Genomic DNA, 19,679 nt, shown 5'->3' with positions numbered 1-19,679 from the left:
CTTACTTACTATCATGAGGGGACTTAGCAGGCAAAGTTAGATAACTCTGGCGTGCATTTTGACAGAATTATGTGCCCTTTTCATACTTAGAAAATTGAAAATTTTGGTTAAGTTTTGTGTTTAGGTCCATTTTATTCTGTAAGTATCAAAGCTATTGCTTTCATACTTGCAACACTTACTAACTATCATAAGGGGACTGTGCAGGCAAAGTAATGTAACTCTGACTGGCATTTTGACAGAATTATGTGCCCTTTTTATACTTAGAAAATTGAAAATTTGGTTAAGTTTTGTGTTTAGGTCCACTTTATTCCTACAGTATCAAAGCTTTTGCTTTCATACTTGCAACACTTACTAACTATCATAAGGGGACTGTGCAGGCAAAGTAATGTAACTCTGACTGGCATTTTGACAGAATTATGTGCCCTTTTTATACTTAGAAAATTGAAAATTTGGTTAAGTTTTGTGTTTAGGTCCACTTTATTCCTACAGTATCAAAGCTTTTGCTTTCATACTTGCAACACTTATTAACTATCATAAGGGGACTGTGCAGGCAAAGTTATGTAACTCTGACTGGCATTTGGACGGAATTATGGGCCCTTTATACTTAGAACATTGAAAAGTTTTGTGTTTTGGTCCACTTTACCCCTAAAGTATCATAGATATTGCTTTCATACTTGGAACACTCGCAAACTATCATAAGGGTACAGTAAAAGGACAAGTTGCATAACTCTGGTTGTCATTTTTACGGAATTATGGCCCTTTTTTGACTTAGTAACTTTGAATATATGGTTACATTTTGTGTTTAGATCCACTTTACTTCTAAAGTATCAAGGCTATTGCTTTCAAACTTCAAATACTTTCATGCTATCATGAGGTTACTGTACCTGGCAAGCTGAATTTTACCTTGACCTTAGAATGACCTTGACTCTCAAGGTCAAATTATTAAATTTTGCTAAAATTGCCATAACTTCTTTATTTATGATTAGATTTGATTGATACTTTGACAAAACTACTCTTACCTGACATACCACAATAGACTCCACCCAAACCATCCCCCGTGCCCCCCCCCCCTCCCCCCGAATCCCCCCACCCAATTTTTTTTTGTAACGGTAAAAAACACATATATTTATTTTTATGCCCCACTTCGAAGAAGAGGGGATATATTGCTTTGCAGACGTCGGTCGGTCTGTCGGTCGGTCGGTCCGTCCACCAGGTGGTTTCCGGATGATAACTCAAGAACGCTTATGCCTAGGAATCATGAAACTTCATAGGTACATTGATCATGACTTGCAGATGACCCCTATTGATTTTGAGGTCACTAGGTCAAAGGTCAAGGTCACTGTGGCCCGAAATAGTAAAATTGTTTCCGGATGATAACTCAAAAACGCTTATGCCTAGGATCATGAAACTTGATAGGTAGATTGATCATGACTCGCAGATGAACCCTATTGATTTTCAGGTCACTAGGTCAAAGGTCAAGGTCACGGTGACCCGAAATAGTAAAATGGTTTCCGGATGATAACTCAATAACGCTTATGCCTAGGATCATGAAACATGATTTATGCCCCCCTTCGAAGAAGAAGGGGTAAAATGCTTTGCACATGTCGGTCGGTCTGTCGGTCGGTCGGTCTGTTGGTCGGTCGGTCGGTCCGTCCGTCCACCAGGTGGTTTCCGGATGATAACTCAAGAACGCTTAGGCCTAGGATCATGAAACTTCATAGGTAGATTGATCATGACTCGCAGATGACCCCTATTGATTTTCAGGTCACTAGGTCAAAGGTCAAGGTCACGGTGACCCGAAATAGTAAAATGGTTTCCGGATGATAATTCAATAACGCTTATGCATAGGATCACGAAACTTGATAGGTACATTGATCATGACTCGCAGATGACCCCTATTGATTTTGAGGTCACTAGGTCAAGGTCACGGTGACCCGAAATAGTAAAATGGTGTCCGGATAATTACTCAAGAACGCTTATGCCTAGGATCATGACACTTGATAGGTAGATTGATCATGACTTGCAAATGACCCCTATTGATTTTCAGGTCACTAGGTCAAAGGTCAAGGTCACGGTGACCCGAAATAGTAAAATGGTTTCCGGATGATAACTCAAGAACGCTTATGCCTAGGATCATGAAACTTGATAGGTAGATTGATCATGACTCGCAGATGACCCCTATTGATTTTCAGGTCAAAGGTCACGGTCATGGTGACCCAAATTAGTTAAATGGTTTCCGGATGATAACTCAAGAACGCTTATGCCTAGGATCATGAAACTTGATAGGTAGATTGATCATGACTCGCAGATGACCCCTAGTGATTTTCAGGTCACAAGGTCAAAGGTCAAGGTCACAGTGACCCGAAATAGTAAAATGGTTTCCGGATGATAACTCAAGAACGCTTATGCCTAGGATCATGAAACTTGATAGGTAGTTTGATCATGACTGGCAGATGACCCCTATTGATTTTCAGGTCACTAGGTCAAAGGTCAAGGTCACAGTGACCCGAAATAATAAATTGGTTTCCCATTATAACTCAAGAAAGCTTATGGCAAGGATCATGAAACTTCATAGGTACATTGATCATGACACGCAGATGACCCCTATTGATTTTCAGGTCACTAGGTCAAAGATCAAGGTCACAGTGACAAAAACATATTTACAAAATGGCTGTCACTACAACTGAGAGCCCATATGGGGGCATGCATGTTTTACAAACAGCCCTTGTTATTATTTTATGATTGAAATACCGTCCAACCATCGCACACAAGAATCCCCCCCCCCACCCCCGAATACCCCCCCCCCGATTTTTTTTTAAAGATCATCTCACAAATGACCACCACACCCTCACACTTTACCCCCCCCCCCCCACCCCCCCCCCATTTTTTTTTGAAACAGTTAAAAAACACAAATATTTTTTTTTATTATTTTATGTTTGAAATACCGTCCAACCATCGCACCCAAGAATCCCGCCCCCCGCCCCCCCCCCCCGAATTTTTTTTGCATTTTTTCCGCATTTTTGGAAGATAATGTAATAAATGTCCACACCCCCACACTTTACACCCCTCTTCACTCCACCCCTCCCTCCTTTGTGATTGAAAATGAGAGTCCCTTCACCTTGAAAAAGAAAATAGATGAGCGGTCTGCACCCGCAAGGCGGTGCTCTTGTTCTAGTTTGTTATGCTTTTTTCTCAGTCCTGTCCAATTCATTTATTAAGGCTATGTCGCTGCCAACTTATCTTGTTCTACAGCCTGTTTGGTTTAAACCCCCTGTATTGTTAACATTACTACCCAATGGGTAATGATGTTACTCAATACAGAATGGCTGTTGGAATTTTTAATTCAAGTGTAAGGATTTGTCGTCATAAGTATACTATCAATTATAATTTTAATTATGTATTGATTAAATTTTTGTTGAGTCTACAAAGATTATCGCAGTTAACAATATACAAATACCTAAATTCGTTGTTAGCATGTGCGATTATTGTTGTATGCGCTGATATTATTTGTTTTATTTTACTTCTGTCCGGTGATGTCGAACCTAATCCAGGCCCTCATAACGGTACCTTGGGTCTACTTCACCTTAACATAAGATCGTTGCGCAACAAAATTGAATTTATCAAAGATAATTTACTTAATTTTGACATAATGTGTTTTACGGAAACCCATTTAACCAAGGTTATCACCGACGAGCAGATTTTAATTGATGATTTTTATCACGAATTATTTCGAAAGGATTTCTCGAGTCATTCAAGCGGACTAATTGTTTATGTAAAACAATCATTATTATCGAGGCGTATTCTCGACCTCGAAAATCCCCGTTTACACACAGTTTGGCTAGAAGTTAAATTACATAATTTCAATACTCTGGTTTGTTGCTTTTACCGGCCGCCTAATTCTGATGTTACTTTTTGGAATGATTTTGAAATCATGATTGATAAAGCGCTTGATTTAAACAAGAACGTCATCATGCTTGGGGACACAAATGAAGACCAATTTAAACACAATGCTCGCCTCTCTCAATCAGTTTCCCTGTATAATATGCACAACGTTATCTCTCAAGCGACAAGGGTCACCACAAATACTGCTACACTAATTGATCCGATATTGATCTCGGATACCATTTCATGCTTGAACAGTGAAGTAATAGTTATCCCTCAAACTGTTACTGACCATCATGCTACTGCCATTCATGTTACAATTCCTTTAATAAACAGCAAACCGATTCAACGAAACATTTGGTTGTATAAATATGCCGATTTCGATCGACTAAACAATCTTATTATATGTACAAACTGGAAATTTATCCATGATTCTAATGTAAATGAAGCAACTGTTATGTTTACGAAAATACTTATCGAACTGATGAAACGTTGCATTCCAAATAAACTTGTCACAGTGCGCCCTAATGACAAACCATGGTATGATTCTTCTATTAGAACAATGGCTCGTAAACGAGATAGACAAAAACACATATCCATAGACAATCCTACTTCTGCTAACTGGAATAAATATAAACAACTTCGAAATAAGGTTAATAACATGATAAAACATGCGAAAGAACAGTTTTATTCTAACCTAGAAACATCTCTTGATGAACTAAATACTTCAAATCCAAAAAAATATTGGAAAACACTAAAGCAACTAATAAAAACAAATTCTCACCCGAATTCTATACCACCTTCACAGTCAACGAACTCTGACGGCAATCTTATTGTACATTTGTCAGATACCGACAAGTCAAACTGTTTAAACAGATCCTTTGCCTCCATTGCGTCGTTGAATGACTCAACCGGTGTTCTTCCACAATTCTCAGATATCTGTAACGCAAAATTATATAACCTGTCCATATCAGAATCGGAAATTACAGATGTTATTAAATGCTTAATAACCAAGAAAGCCGTAGGTGGTGACCTTATAAGGCATCTTGTCCTTAAAAAAACGTATAATTCTATTGCTAAGCCTTTGTGTATCCTCTTTAACAAATCACTTAACGAAAGTACATATCCCGCCCAATGGAAAGAATCGATTGTAATGCCTCTATTTAAAAAGGGAGAACCGAATAATCCTTCCAACTACCGTCCTATCTCATTGTTAAGTTGCGTAGGCAAGCTGATGGAGAGGATAGTTTATAAACATTTATACAACCACCTTCTTGCTAACAAACTTATATACTCCAACCAGTCGGGCTTCTTAAAATGTCACTCCACAGTCGCTCAATTAATCGACATTTTTGATCAAATAACGAAAGGTATTGATGAAAAGAAACTCACATGCATGGTTTTCTGTGATATTTCTAAAGTTTTCGACCTACTCTTCAAACTTAAACAAAATGGATTTGATGGTAATTTACTTAATTGGATAAAAAGTTATCTAGGGAGTCGCACTAAAAAAGTCGTGGTTGGTGCATCAATATCTCAAACGTTAGAGCTTAATGCCGGTGTTCCACAGTGATCTGTTTTAGGCCCATTATTTTTTCTTGTTTATGTAAACGACATAGTCAAACACCTTCAATGTACTGCCCGTCTTTTTGCCGATGACACTTCCCTCTCATGTACTACCTCAAATATATATAACATTGAAATTGTTCTGAACCATGACCTACAAGTTATAAGTAACTGGGCAAAACAATGGCGTGTAGATTTTAATCCACATAAAACCGTGGCTATGTTGTTTTCATCACACCATGCTATTCCCCAACCACATGTTTTATTTAATAATGTACCGGTCAATTTTGTAGAAAACCACAAACACCTCGGTCTTACACTCAGCTCAAACGGCAAATGGCGCGAGCATATCACTAATATAGTAAAATCGTCATCAAAAATACTTGGAATTATGCGAAAAATTAAATACATGGTCTCAAGAAAAACATTAAATCAAATTTATATTTCCCACCTACGACCACTTCTTGAGTATGCATGTGTCGTTTGGGACGGATGTGCTCTTTACGAAAAAGAAATGTTAAATAAAATACAAAATGAAGCGGCAAGAATAGTCACAGGTCTCACAAAATCTGTTTCTTTGTCTAACTTGTATTCAGAAATCAACTGGCATAGTTTAGCCGAGCTTAGGAAGTATCTAAAACTTATACATATGTACAAAATTCACAATGGCTTATGTCCAGACTACTTACAAAATTTACTACCAGCAACTGTTTATCAACAATCTGCTAGGAACCTGAGGAACGCAAATGATTATGTAATCGTTACTAGAAGGACGGAACTTTACTCACGTTCATTTATCCCGTCGGCTATCGATCTATGGAACAACTTACCTCGCGACATAAGACTGTTAGATTCTCTATCAAGATTCAAAATTAAATTGAAACAATTATTTCTCCCAAATGTCGAAACTCCTTTATATTTTCATGTTGGTGATAGAAAATCGTCCATTTTACATGCTCGACTAAGGAATAACTGTAGCGATTTGAAATTGCACTTGTTCATCAATCACTTAGAACCTTCCCCTTTATGCGTATGTGGAGAAGTTGAATCAGTGTATCATTTCTTTTTTATTTGTCCACGCTTTTCTGAACAACGTGCTACTCTTTTTGAAACCCTACACGCAATTGAACAAATAAATTGCAATACAATGCTTTTTGGTAATGTCATGTTAGATAATGACACCAACTGCTTCATATTTAAAAATGTTCAGATATTTATTAAGACGACAAAGCGTTTTTGATAATGTTGTTGTAGCACATAGTTATGTTTATTCTCCTGGACAGGACTTCACTATCTCAAGGTTGTACTGTATGTTTTATTTCCAATGCTTTACAAACCATGGGTATGCATGTGTCGTTTGCGCCATGATTTTCTTTCGTATTTTACATGCGCACTTGTATTTTGCTTTCTTAAGACAAATGTAATCTTGACCATGTAACTTACAGCTTTACAAAATCACGCTATCGTCACGAATATATGCAATGTAAATAACAGAACAGGGAAAGACCACCAATAATGTTGTTAGAACTTTAGGTCCTACCCTTTTTTCAAAACAGTTGTATTTCTTTATATGTTCTGTAGTTGTGTAATTATTTTGGAAATAAAATATGTTTAAACTAACAAAAGCCACGCGCGAGAGGAGAGTTCTTCAGCTTTTTTGCATTTATGTTGTGTTCATTCGGTTTTCAGACAAGGGACATTGTTTGGTCGATAAATTGTATAGCACTTCGTATTGCGAAGAAAGAAATTCGCAGAATAACGGTGGATTATATAATAAAAAAGATAAAATTCCATCGATAATTATTCACAGTGGCCTGCCATTTGCGCACTTGCGGGAGCCCTAACGTCAAGATGACACCTCTGCGATGACTTTCATTAAAGCCGTAATGTTTGACTATGCTTTGTTTAATTCCATGTTTTATACTTTAGGACTTGGCACAAGAGCGAGATAAATGTAGGGCTTGACAAAAGAACGAATGTATATTGTCTTACTTCTCATTTTGCCCATCAGTAATTAGCTTGCCAACAATAACAAGTTAAATAACAAGACACCGATCAACTTATGTTTCTATCCGACGCATTGAATCATTAACGGCGTGGTAAAGTGACGAAACCTGTATGCTGTAAATTGTTAATTCCTAATTAATAAAAACACAGCAGATATATTTTTCTAAAATAATGTAAAACATGTTTTATTTTGCAGCCAAAATGCATGTTCGTTATGCGCTGTCCGACCAAAGAATGCCGCTGGTGCAGAATCAACGGGGTTTTCAGGGATTTACAGACGGGCTGGACAGAATGTAATCACACCGTTAAGAACTTTATTTTTGAAAATATCTCAAGTTTTTGACATACATTTGAAAAAATCTATAGTGCATACAAGACAGTTTTTTTTGCAGTTTGTGCCGTTATTTTAAGGTATAAGAATAAATCCTTGAATATGTCTAAAATCGGTGACACAATTTCACGTTGCGTGAAACATAACGCGTACCGTGTACAATGAATGCAGTAAAAATGGAATTGTTGAACAAGAACACATGCTTATTAAATAAAGTAATTCTTATGTATTTCACATTTCCATAAGCAGCATAAAAAGCTGTCTTTTATGCACTAGTTGAAATTCTTAAGAAACCTGGTTTTAAAAAGTTATTTGAAATAACGCAACACTTACCTCCGTGTGTAAATCCATTAAAGTTAAAAGGTGGAACCCAAAAAAGTCACGTGATTATGCACCCTTGGTACACGGAGTTGGGTATGGTTGACAAAGGCATAGAAGGCGGTAGAATCTTCGCCTACAGTATTTTGTACAATGGCTATTATTCCGATAAGTGGTACGTCCCATACCTCAACGATCAAAACGATAGATACAACCCGAGCGCAGTGAACTGCACAGTACCCGGCAAGACAAACACGATGAGGAGGCAGTGGTTCAATTTTTACAACTACTGGTACTCGCTTATCATCTGCAAACCAAACTAATACACTCTATACTTTGTCGAAGTCTTCATTACATATGAAACAATGTTGATAACTACGTTGAATATACAATGAACGAACCATTGCGATATCCACAGATTATTAAAAACCCGAATTCAAATGTATGCATTTTGTGATTTAATAATTAAACAATACTTTGTTGTGCATACTTGTATATACAATAAAGACTTCTGCAATTGGTGTGTCTGTTATTCTTTTTTTAAATACTAGCAATAATACAACGTATCAATCGTGGACTCCCAACGTCGTTGACCGCCATGTTATTCATTTGCATGTAACCCATAAGTTTATGATTATATTTGAAGAGCTACCCAACACAAAACCCTTTCGCCGTAGTATTTATAAATTTTAAATAAATGACACACCCGTGCTTTATTGCCCAGTTCGTTTTCCATGAAAACTGTGGCCAGTGTGGGGCATACTTTAATGTTCGACTACGAGATTCTTTTCGTGAAAACGTTAATCATCAATTTTTTTAGCTCCCTTGGGTAAGATGTGTTTATTTCGAACGATTGTTATGCTCGCATTATAAATAAACGAGTGAATTGCTGGTCGCCAACGATTTTCCATGCACGAGATTACATTATAGATAAAATGTGCTTGCATAGTTGAAGTTATTCGAAGAAAACAATGTATATGAGTTGTATGTGAACGGCAATTTTGCCCTATTTGAGGTTAATGGAATGTGTTATTCGTAGATGTTTTTACTAACAACTTTTACAAGTTTATAGTCATTTTAAAGTGAAAATCCTGACGACATGTTCGTGACTGTTTTTATAATTATCCGAAAATATATATACATATAAACTTAACATACAAAATCACGAACTATTTGACTTTATTTTTGCTTGAAGTTCACTTGTTTATCAATGTTACATAAATTACAAGTGAATGCTATAATTGTCAAGCAATACGCTACTTTGATTACCATACTGAAAAAAACACACACATTGGAATGAAATGATTGACAATTATCTAATATGAAGCTTACACAGTTTACTGGTTTTAGTAGCATATGTGTTATTTGGTGACACTGTTTATGTTATTACTCTATTTCTATGTGTAAATAATGATGTTGTCGCCTAATAAGTCGATAAATAAAAGACTTTGCAGCAACTATTAGAATAAATAATGTTATGCTTTCCGGTTGTTTAAAGGGAAATATCAGTGAGTTAAAACCTATAATTCAATGGAAAACTGGAAATTAACAATGATCAATATCATAATTTTCACTTTTACCTGTGAAATGACGTTTTTTTGTGACGAATCGACATAATTCAGCGATATGTTTATGAAAATCAACGCATATTAGTTAATTGTTCCATTTTCTAATAACTGAACCAAAAACAAAGTACGAAAACAAAATTAACTCGTTTTTCGTTGTATCAATGATAAAACAAAACGCGAAGTGTATGTCCATGTTCATGTTCATATTTTTGTTCAATCTGTATATAACGAAAATCAATGATTTAAACTTGAAACAAATTTGTTGGGCCCGTTTACCGTTCTTGCTTTGATATTACGGTAAACGAAAAACGAACGAGAGCGCCAACGGCGTTCAGCTTCCATTGGCAAGATACCAGAAAGTTTCGGCTGAAATACTTGTTAAAGAAACAGTTGACTGAATGCAAATCTTAAAGGCTATCAAAAAGAAAAAAAAAACATTTTTTAGAATACGTACACATAAATGAAACAAGATGTGAAGAAATATTGCAAACCATCCTATATTAATCGGAAAATCAGAAATATTTATCTAGGGAGATCGGTATTTTGCTAGCAAGTAAATGTCCGGGTGTTAATGTTATTTCTAATTGGCTAGACGTTTATTTATGCTATTGTTTTAATTAACCTTAGCACTACATCACTACTGTTTACGAGACTGAACGACCTTTTCATTCGGAAGGTCAGATTAAAGTTATATCTTTTTTATTTCTTGTTTTGTTACTATTCATTATGCTGTTACAATCGCTTCATTTTCATTGCATCAGAAAGGTACAATTTGTTGTTGTTGTTGTTATATTTACGCAAAATATTGCATACCCGCTGTATGTTTGTGCACAAGTTCTGCAGTTTTTTAATCCTTATTCAAATTATTAAAATAATTTTAAATAATATGCGAAATAATTAGCAGATTAATATCTGTTAAAACTATTTAATGTAACGTACCCCATTAATAAATACATTGAAAAAGTATGTTTTCTCAAAATAAAATACGACGTTTTCACTTTGTTAAAAAAACACCCGAGTATGCAACAAAAGCAAACAAATGGTTCTGTTTGTTAAGGAGGCAATAGCAGGGGCGGTTCAATGATCGAGTGCGATCACTGTGACGAGTAGCACCAAGGGTCATGTGTGAATGTTACTGCCTAAGATGGTTCGGACATCCTGAAATACCGCTGTCCCTAGAAGTAATTCGAGTTTGTTGTTACATGTTTGAATATGGACAGACGTGGCGTTTCTGTCGAATGTTTGTTTACTTGTTTTACACCAACTGGACTGTGAGATGGCATGTATTACATTCTATTTGATATAATACCTTAGTACTACTGGATATTAAAACAGGCCACTGTTTTTTCTTAACGTGAATGAATTATTAAAGATTTATGTTTCAAGCTCACGAAACTTGATTTGTAAAAATATAAAAACGCGCATTGTTGTTTGAAGTGGTCTAGAGTTGTATACCGTTTGCGTGTAACATAAAAATACTGGACATTTGTGTGGACTAGGAAACATTAACATCTTGATTTTTTCTAGAAAGAAAGTATGTATATGACTGTACAATTGTGCATCTTCATCAACAACACCAAAATAGTGCTGAAAATTTGAAATTAAAAAGTTTATTTGCATATAAAACAAATTTACAATGCATTTTACAATCATACAATATACAAAAAAATGGACAAACATACTTTAATAAAAAAAATGTTAAAGTGGTATCACACATATCAACATATATTGTTTGATGATACATGTATATTGTTTTCCCTATTAATTTTGTTTCAAAATATTAAGTCACATATACACGAACTCAAGTGAGGTTATGTTTTTAATAAAAAACATCGAACGAACATGAACACACTTGTTGTATTAACGCAAATAAATCTGCCATTAAGTAAAATCAGGTAAAAAGAAAAGAAAAACATAATTGTTTGTCGGGCGTTTGTAAACGACATGACTTTACAAAAGGTAATATCTCTCTGAATTGTGTAGATATTTAATACCCACATATAGTACGCAAATGTTGGTATTTAATCGTATATATGCTTATTAAATCACCATAAGTGTGTAGCAACTTACTGTATTCTGAACAAATCCTTAAATGAAATGAAAACGGGAGAGAAGAGCTTAAAAATAATATAAATAAGAGGACCCGGAGGATCCGTGAATGCTCCCATGCGAGTCAGAGGTATAATACTCGAGATTCCTGATCTTTGATTACTTTTTACTATAGGGGCATTCATTTGACACGCGTAGTAGTTGATCACTATACGATCAATATACGATTTTAGCGCCCAACATATTTATACAAGTTCCACCCTTCATTTCATTAGTTATTTTGCTATATAGAATCTAGTATAAATTCATCAGGTTACTCATCGGACGTGGCCAGCTTTGACCCAAGAGGCATGACTATGTTACACACTTTGTATAAGACCATTTTCGGATGTTATATACTCAGTTTTAAAGCTTGGGACCTTGTTTTTTTAGATAATACTTTAATGTTTATGTGGTTGTGTTTTCATATTATTAGTGTGACCCCTGTTGAATGGTAAATGTTCAAGCTTCTGCCATGATTTGAATGAATTTTGAAAGTTTGGAAGTAAAACTTATGATCCCCGGGTCAAGGACACTGTTCATCCCAGGAGGATAATGAAAATTAATTTCGTAAATGTTCTTTATATGATACAACATGTCAAAGACAAGATTAGTTTTTTAAGCAATTCTCGACATAAGTCTGTGTAAAACTGTTAAACCTCGGGGCGGGGCTAGTTTTGACCCCAAAGGTATCATTTCAATTAATATTGTGGATAACTACATTGCAATGCCTTCTATGCAATATTTAAATCACAGGGCCTTGCGGTGTCAGAGGAGAATATTTATGAATGTTTTAATCTCAAAATCCCTCGAGGGCCGTATTACCTAATTAATCAACTTACAGAAACGATTTGAAAAAAAAAACCAATAGAGAACTGCAAAAAAAACATTACTTATAAATTTCGAACAATTGTGCTCTTAGTTCAGGAGATATCTTTTGAAAATAAGAGATGTGTTTGTCAGAAACACAATGCCCCCTTCTGCGCCGCTTTGAAGCCATATATTTGACCTTTAACCTTGAAGGATGACCTTGACCTTTCATCACTCAAAATGTGCAGCTCCATGAGATGCACATGCTTGCCAAACATCAAGTTGCTATCTGAAGCGACATAGAAGTTATGAGCATTTTTCGAAACCTTAATGCGAAACCTAAATGCAAAGTGTGACGGAAAAACAGACAGACGGACAGACGGACGGTCCGATCACTATATGCCCTTCTTCGGGGGCATAAACAAGTTTTAAATTCAGACGAAGAACAGACGAACACGTGCATGGTATTCCAACAATTCACGTTGAGCACGCTGTGCAAAAGCGAGCTAAAACACACACACTTCTACGGTTAAAAAGTATAAGCACTACACAATCAAATGATACTTGCGCTCTCATAGTTGCGAACACAATGAAGACGTTGGTCCATTACTATGTACATCTTATTGTATGATAAACTCATGCTACGTAACATGAAACTGGCGTTTATATACACTGTTAATCGGTTTTGAAAAAATACACACCAATCAAATACGGAAGAGGACAATTACAACGAGCGAGGCATGGTATAGGGGAGATAACCCTGGGTTATGGTTAGGGGGTGGGGGTAGAGGGTTAGGGGTCGGGTTAGGTTTAAGGTATGGGTCAAGGCTAACCCTAACCCAAACCCTACCCCTAACCCTCTACCCCCCTCCCCCTGCGCATTACAATACCATGCCTCGCCCGCTTCCCAATCAAATATAATAATTCGAATCGTGCATAGGGAAACAGCGCTTAATTCATGTGCGTAAAGCGTCTTTCCATGTTAGTCAGTACTATCCGCACAGGCTTATTAGAGATTATTGGATGTTTGCCAAGAAGAGACTTCCTTTTATTGCAAAATACAATACATGCAAAAAGTGTCGTCCCTGATCCTGATAAGCCTGTGCTGACTGCAAACACTTATCTAGGACGACACTTTACGCACGTTAATTAAGAATGAAGCATACTTTGTCCAGAACAAGGCTCATTTATAAGGGTTTATTTATTTATTTCAAGCGACGACCACATTGTATACAACGGTGAGCGTCTCTATATCGAGCCGTCTCTTTATCGAATAATCTCTTTATCGAGTCGTAGACAGATCAAGCCCCTTGTCAGACTTGCTGAGGCCAGTGCTGTTGGTGTCGCCATTGCTGTGCTTCCGCCTGGTGTCATCCGAGCCCGAGCTGGTCGCCTTGTACTGGGATCGGCCGCAGCATAACTTCCTCCATGCGTTTTGTATCTGTAATGATGATTATAATGATTGTTTAATTGTAATACAAGTAAATAAAAATTAATAAAAAATACATAAAAAATAAATGAAAATAACTTATAATAATATTACTACTACTAATAATAATACATACAAGCGCAAATATGTAAGACAAACATAACTTTCTCCAAACTTTCTTTATATGTAATGATGAAATAACGGTTTGTCATTGAGTGAAAGGGGTGTTAAGGGATCGCTCAAATGAAAAACCGTTATTTCATCATTACATTTAACGAACGTTTGGAGAAAGTTGTGTTTGTCTTACATAGTTGCGCTTGTTGTATTAATCATTAGTATCATTTATTTTTATTTAATTATTATTTACAAGATAAGTATTGATACAAAGCATCAAAGGGCGTCAGGAATTTCAGTGTAAAAGGCATTCAATGAAGTTACATGGAACGATTTTTTTCTACTGAAAATATTAATATATTGGCCGATTATTTTAAACAAAATAGAAAAAGATACTATTATAACCATTATCTATGATTTTGTGTTATAACCCACAATTAACCATTATTTATGATGTTGTGTTATAACCCCCAAATAACCAGTATCTATGATTTTGTGTTATAACTCCCAAATAACCAGTATCTATGATTTTGTGTTGTAACCCCCAAATATTTCATAGTTCATTTTATTTACATTGGTTTCCTTTTTTTACTGGCATCCGTGTGCAGTTTTCATTAATGGAACAGAACTGTGTAGGTTTTAAAAAATCTGCTTCATCTTGTAAGCGTAATTTCATATTTTTCTCAACTTCAAGGGGAGATGATTCTGAACTTATTCTTACGTTGCTCATTTACGATAGGGGTTGAGTACTCATTAATATGAAAACACTGTAAAAGTTTGATTTTTTTTAAAATGAAAACTGTAAATTGCATAAAGAAGCTGCATTTCACAATGCTTTGAAATTCAGCAAAAGATCATAATAGATTTATTGCTCCGATATTCATCATTTTCAATAGGGTAATACTGATATAAAAAAACTTAACAAGTTTTGAAAAATTCAGACGAAAGTTGTGAAATCTTTTAAACAAGCGGAAATTGTTTATTTTGTCAAATTTAATAGAAAAAATTCTGGACTTATTGTCCCGATGTTTTTCATTTTAAATGAGGTAAAAATGCTCATTGATATGAAAACACTGTAAGTTTGGAAAGAATCTGATGAAAAATGTTGACATAATTACCTAACCAAGCAGTTTTTCACTTTTATTTTTAAATTCGAAGGGACATAATTCTGGACTTAAGGTCCGATATTGCTCATATAGAGTTTGTGTTGGGTCCTCATTGATAAAAACCTGTGCAAGTTTGGGAACAATCGGATGAAAATTTTGGACTTGGAACAACGATTTTAAAATTTCTCAAATTCTAAGGAAGATAACTATGGACGTAATGGTCGGATAATGCTAAAGGGCCCATACCACCTGGATAGTAATACGTGTCGCGCTTCGCGCTCTATATGTGGTTCTTAAAAAAAAACTCCGAGGAGTGCTTGACTATAGGGAAACGGGTTGCTGGGACACAGCTCCTCCTTGTTAAGCGGCTGCTTCCTTTATCGGAACTCATTGTTACAATCAATAATACGTGTCGCGCTTCGCGCTCTATATGTGGTAGGGGTAGTACTAAGGGCCTATGATAGACAACCATAAAAATACATGGATAATAGATGTGTTGTTTGCATTTATTTGTTAATATAAAAACATGTGTATTTTTTACAAGATATTTAAGTGATGTAAGAAATATTAATTAACGTTGTCACCACGTGGCATCCATTAATTTTAATAAAAATGTCCAATTGTAGTAAATTGGATTTTAAAATGTGCCAATTATTATGTATTATTATTATTTTGTTAGGTGTGGATTTCCGTTCCCGTTTAATTGGTACAGACGCAAATAATTTTTTCTTATCTTTAAAAATGGAATGGAATAGGCCTAAACCTTGTTGTGGGAAAACTGGGCTTAATGCATCTGCGTTAAGTGTCGAACAAGATAAGCTTGTGCACTCCGCGCATGCGCATCACCATCCGCCTAATGTGGATTCGTTCTTCGTTGAGACTTCCTTAAAACAAAACATTCGAAAAAGTGTCCCTTTTTTGCTTGTGACAACTCCACAGGATTATACGGGGCGACACTTTACTCAAATGCATTAAGCCCAGTTTCCACAGAACGAGGCCGACATAACAATTTTGTTATTTTAGTGCGAGGAATTTTAACGAATCGCAACTAATTGTATTGTGTTTGTTTTTCCGTTTCCGTTAGTGTTAACCTATTTATTTTAGCTCGATGCATCGAAGGCCTCAGACTTATTGAAACGCTCTCGAGTCCGTTTCATGGGCCTAGCACTAATACTTGGGGTCTTTGAGATCTAAAGAACGCTCCCACAGTGGGGATCGAACCAGTGACGTCCCTGTCGCTAGGCGGACACCATATCCATAAAACCACGGCGACCCGTTACCGTTCATGGTATATAGTACAGTGGTTGGTAATTAAATACAAAGGTTGCACATGTAGAATCATTGTGCAATTCTAAATACTTTTCGAATTGGATGATCATTGTATTAACATCAAGATGTATTATTTTTGTATTTCGTATAACATGTTCTGGTTTAAACATGAAGCATTCAGTTAGGAATCCGAAGACTCACTGTGGTTATACACGTCTGGCCCCAACGTTGTTAACAAATTGATCACATAAGTTGAGATTAAAAAATATTTTGAGCTAGATAAGAAATAAAATCATGTTTAGTTTTTTCCGACCTTACATGCCAGATGCTATTTATGTTTTACCTATATCCAACATTAAATTGATAATGACATTATTATGTGTTACGTCTGCATGTTTAAAGATTTGCTAATATTCAAATGTTACAACAAAAAACAAGGGCTGGTTGTAAAACATGCATGCCCCCCATATGGGCTCTCCGTTGTAGTGACAGCCATTGTGTGATTATGTTTTTTGTCACTGTGACCTTGACCTTTGACCTATTGACCTGAAAATCAATAGGGGTCATCTGCCAGTCATGATCAATGTACCAATGAAGTTTCATGATCCTAGCCATAAGCGTTCTTGAGTTATCATCCGGAAACCATTTTACTATTTCGGGTCACCGTGACCTTGACCTTTGACCTAGTGACCTGAAAATCAATAGGGGTCATCTGCGAATCATGATCAATGAACCTATGAAGTTTCATGATCGTAGCCATTAGTGTTCTTGAGTTATCATCCGGAAACCATTTTACTATTTCAGGTCACCGTGACCTTGACATTTGATATAGTGACCTGAAAATTAATAGGGGTCAACTGCGAGTCATGATCAATCTACCTATCAAGTTTCATGATCCTAGGCATAAGCGTTCTTGAGTTATCATCCGGAAACCATTTTACTATTTCGGGTCACCGTGACATTGACCTTTGACCTAGTGACCTGAAAATCAATAGGGGTCATATGCGAGTCATGATCAATGTACCTATGAAGTTTCATGATCCTAGGCATAAGCGTTATTGAGTTATCATCCGGAAACCATTTTACTATTTCGGGTCACCGTGACCTTGACCTTTGACCTAGTGACCTGAAAATCAATAGGGGTCATCTGCGAGTCATGATCAATCTACCTATCAAGTTTCATGATCCTAGACCTAAGCGTTCTTGAGTTATCATCCGGAAACCATTTTACTATTTCGGGTCACTGTGACCTTGATCTTTGACCTAGTGACCTGAAAATCAATAGGAGTCATCTGTGAGTCATGATCAATCTACCTATCAAGTTTCGTGATCCTAGGCCTAAGCGTTTTTGAGTTATCATCTGGAAACCATTTTACTATTTCGGGTCACCGTGACCTTGACCTTTGACCTAGTGACCTCAAAATCAATAGGGGTCATCTGCGAATCATGATCAATGTTCCTATTAAGTTTCATGATCCTAGGCCCAAGCGTTCTTGAGTTATCATCCGAAAACCACCTGGTGGACGGACCGACAGACCGACCGACCGACATATTCGTAGCAATATACCCCCTCTTCTTTGAAGGGGGGCATAAAAATGCAATTCAAAAGTAAACTCAATGTTTCGGACATTTTCGTAGCAAATGTGTGGACGGCACTTGATGATACTATTTTTTTTTAGATATTTCAATCTAAATGGTAAATACATTTTAGACCATTGTTTAGCATACGCGAATCCGTACACAAGTTGTATTACATTGCAATAACATATCTGTACCTGTTTCTCCCTGGCGGTGAAAAGAAGGAACACACAAAGTCCCTGGAATGCGTTGAAGATGGCAAAGAGGTAGTGGAATACGATACGGGTATCGTCCACTGTCAGGAACCCGAACACCCAGGTAAGTCCTGGCATGAAAAACAAACAATAGTATCTAATCATTGTACTTGTACATCGCATGTTTAGCGGTTGACCTATTTTTTATCTTACCTTATGCATTGTACTTCTTTTCATTTGCTTAGCCTAGTCACATGCTGTCCGTGTATTTTTCCATAAAAGGTAAGTTGCTTTTCATATTGGGGCGGTAACGATAACGATGAATGACGTCCCGTAATTAAACAAATGTCCATATAGCAAGTTATTAAGTTTTAGATTTGAGAAAACAGTTTATTCCTTAATGAATAGCTCCACTTTTGCGTGGAAACCACGAATTGGATCCATTAATTGACTATACTTGACTACATAAAACTGCAACGGAAATGCATTCGTAAGTCTTCACATTGCGTTTAATTATACACATATGGGTCGTTCTCTCCGTACAAGCTAATCAGGGACAAACCTTTCCGCCTAAACTGGAATTTTGCTTAGAGGAGACTTTTAGTAAACAAAAAATACCATAACAGCGGAAAGTGTCGTCCCTGATTAGCCTGTACGGACGCACAGACTAATCTGAGACGACACTTTACGCTCATGAATTAAGCCACCTTTTCACAGAGCACGGTCCTTATGTATATGGTAAGTTCTATTTCGTTTTAATACAATGTATGTCTATTTAATCAAACGCTTTTGGCTTTCTGAGACTAGCTCGATTCAATTTACTTGATAGAATAAGTAAGGTAATAATATAAGTAAGTAATATCAAGGTAAATTTACTTGATATAATAAGTATATCAAGGTAAAACTCTAAAAGGAGAAATCAAGAGTGTGGATCTATAAAGGTCAAGTTCCACTTCTGACTATATCCACAACGGGCTTTATCAACTACGGTCTCTACCCACTACGTTCTCTACCCTCTATGGTCTCTTTCCAATATGGACTCAAGTCACTACGGACTCAAACAATATTTAAGCAGGATACTTTAACTGGAATAAACAAAAATAAATATAAATAATGAAAAAGAAAGATACTCACCTAGAATGAAAAAAATGGACACGGCAGCCTGGAAATGCAGAAAGGCCATCTTTCTTTCCGACTGGTTAGACGCCATATTTTTGTTTTTCCGGCGGAATAGGTTACACATCACCATGGTAAAGACGATGATATTAGCGAGTATGATTACGGCCACCGGTATAATGAACCCATAAATCATCGGGTCTCGAGACAGCCAACAACTGAAACAGTTCCAAGATATTATAAGAACACTCTAATATTGTATCAAAAATAATTAATTGACTATTTTCTCAAACTTATTAATCT

The 19,679-nt window shown here is 36.3% G+C and overlaps 1 protein-coding gene across 1 annotated transcript in view; it reads right to left on the bottom strand.

Annotated features, from left to right (window-relative positions):
* Positions 1-13,446: 13,446 nt before the first annotated feature.
* The window catches only part of LOC127848548 (uncharacterized), a 58,697-nt gene continuing 52,464 nt past the window's right edge, over positions 13,447-19,679 (bottom strand). The window contains exons 25-27 of the mRNA XM_052381063.1: positions 19,395-19,594; positions 18,264-18,391; positions 13,447-14,011 (exon numbers count right to left, since the gene is read on the bottom strand). Of these exons, the coding sequence (XP_052237023.1) occupies positions 13,853-14,011; positions 18,264-18,391; positions 19,395-19,594 (487 nt within the window). The 3' untranslated portion in view covers positions 13,447-13,852. The remainder of the gene's footprint in view (positions 14,012-18,263; positions 18,392-19,394; positions 19,595-19,679) is intronic.

Source organism: Dreissena polymorpha, chromosome 10 (assembly GCF_020536995.1).
Source record: "Dreissena polymorpha isolate Duluth1 chromosome 10, UMN_Dpol_1.0, whole genome shotgun sequence".
Lineage (NCBI taxonomy): Eukaryota > Metazoa > Mollusca > Bivalvia > Myida > Dreissenidae > Dreissena > Dreissena polymorpha.
The sequence above is the reverse complement of the archived record's forward strand: the minus strand, read 5'-3'. Positions and strand labels throughout refer to the sequence as shown.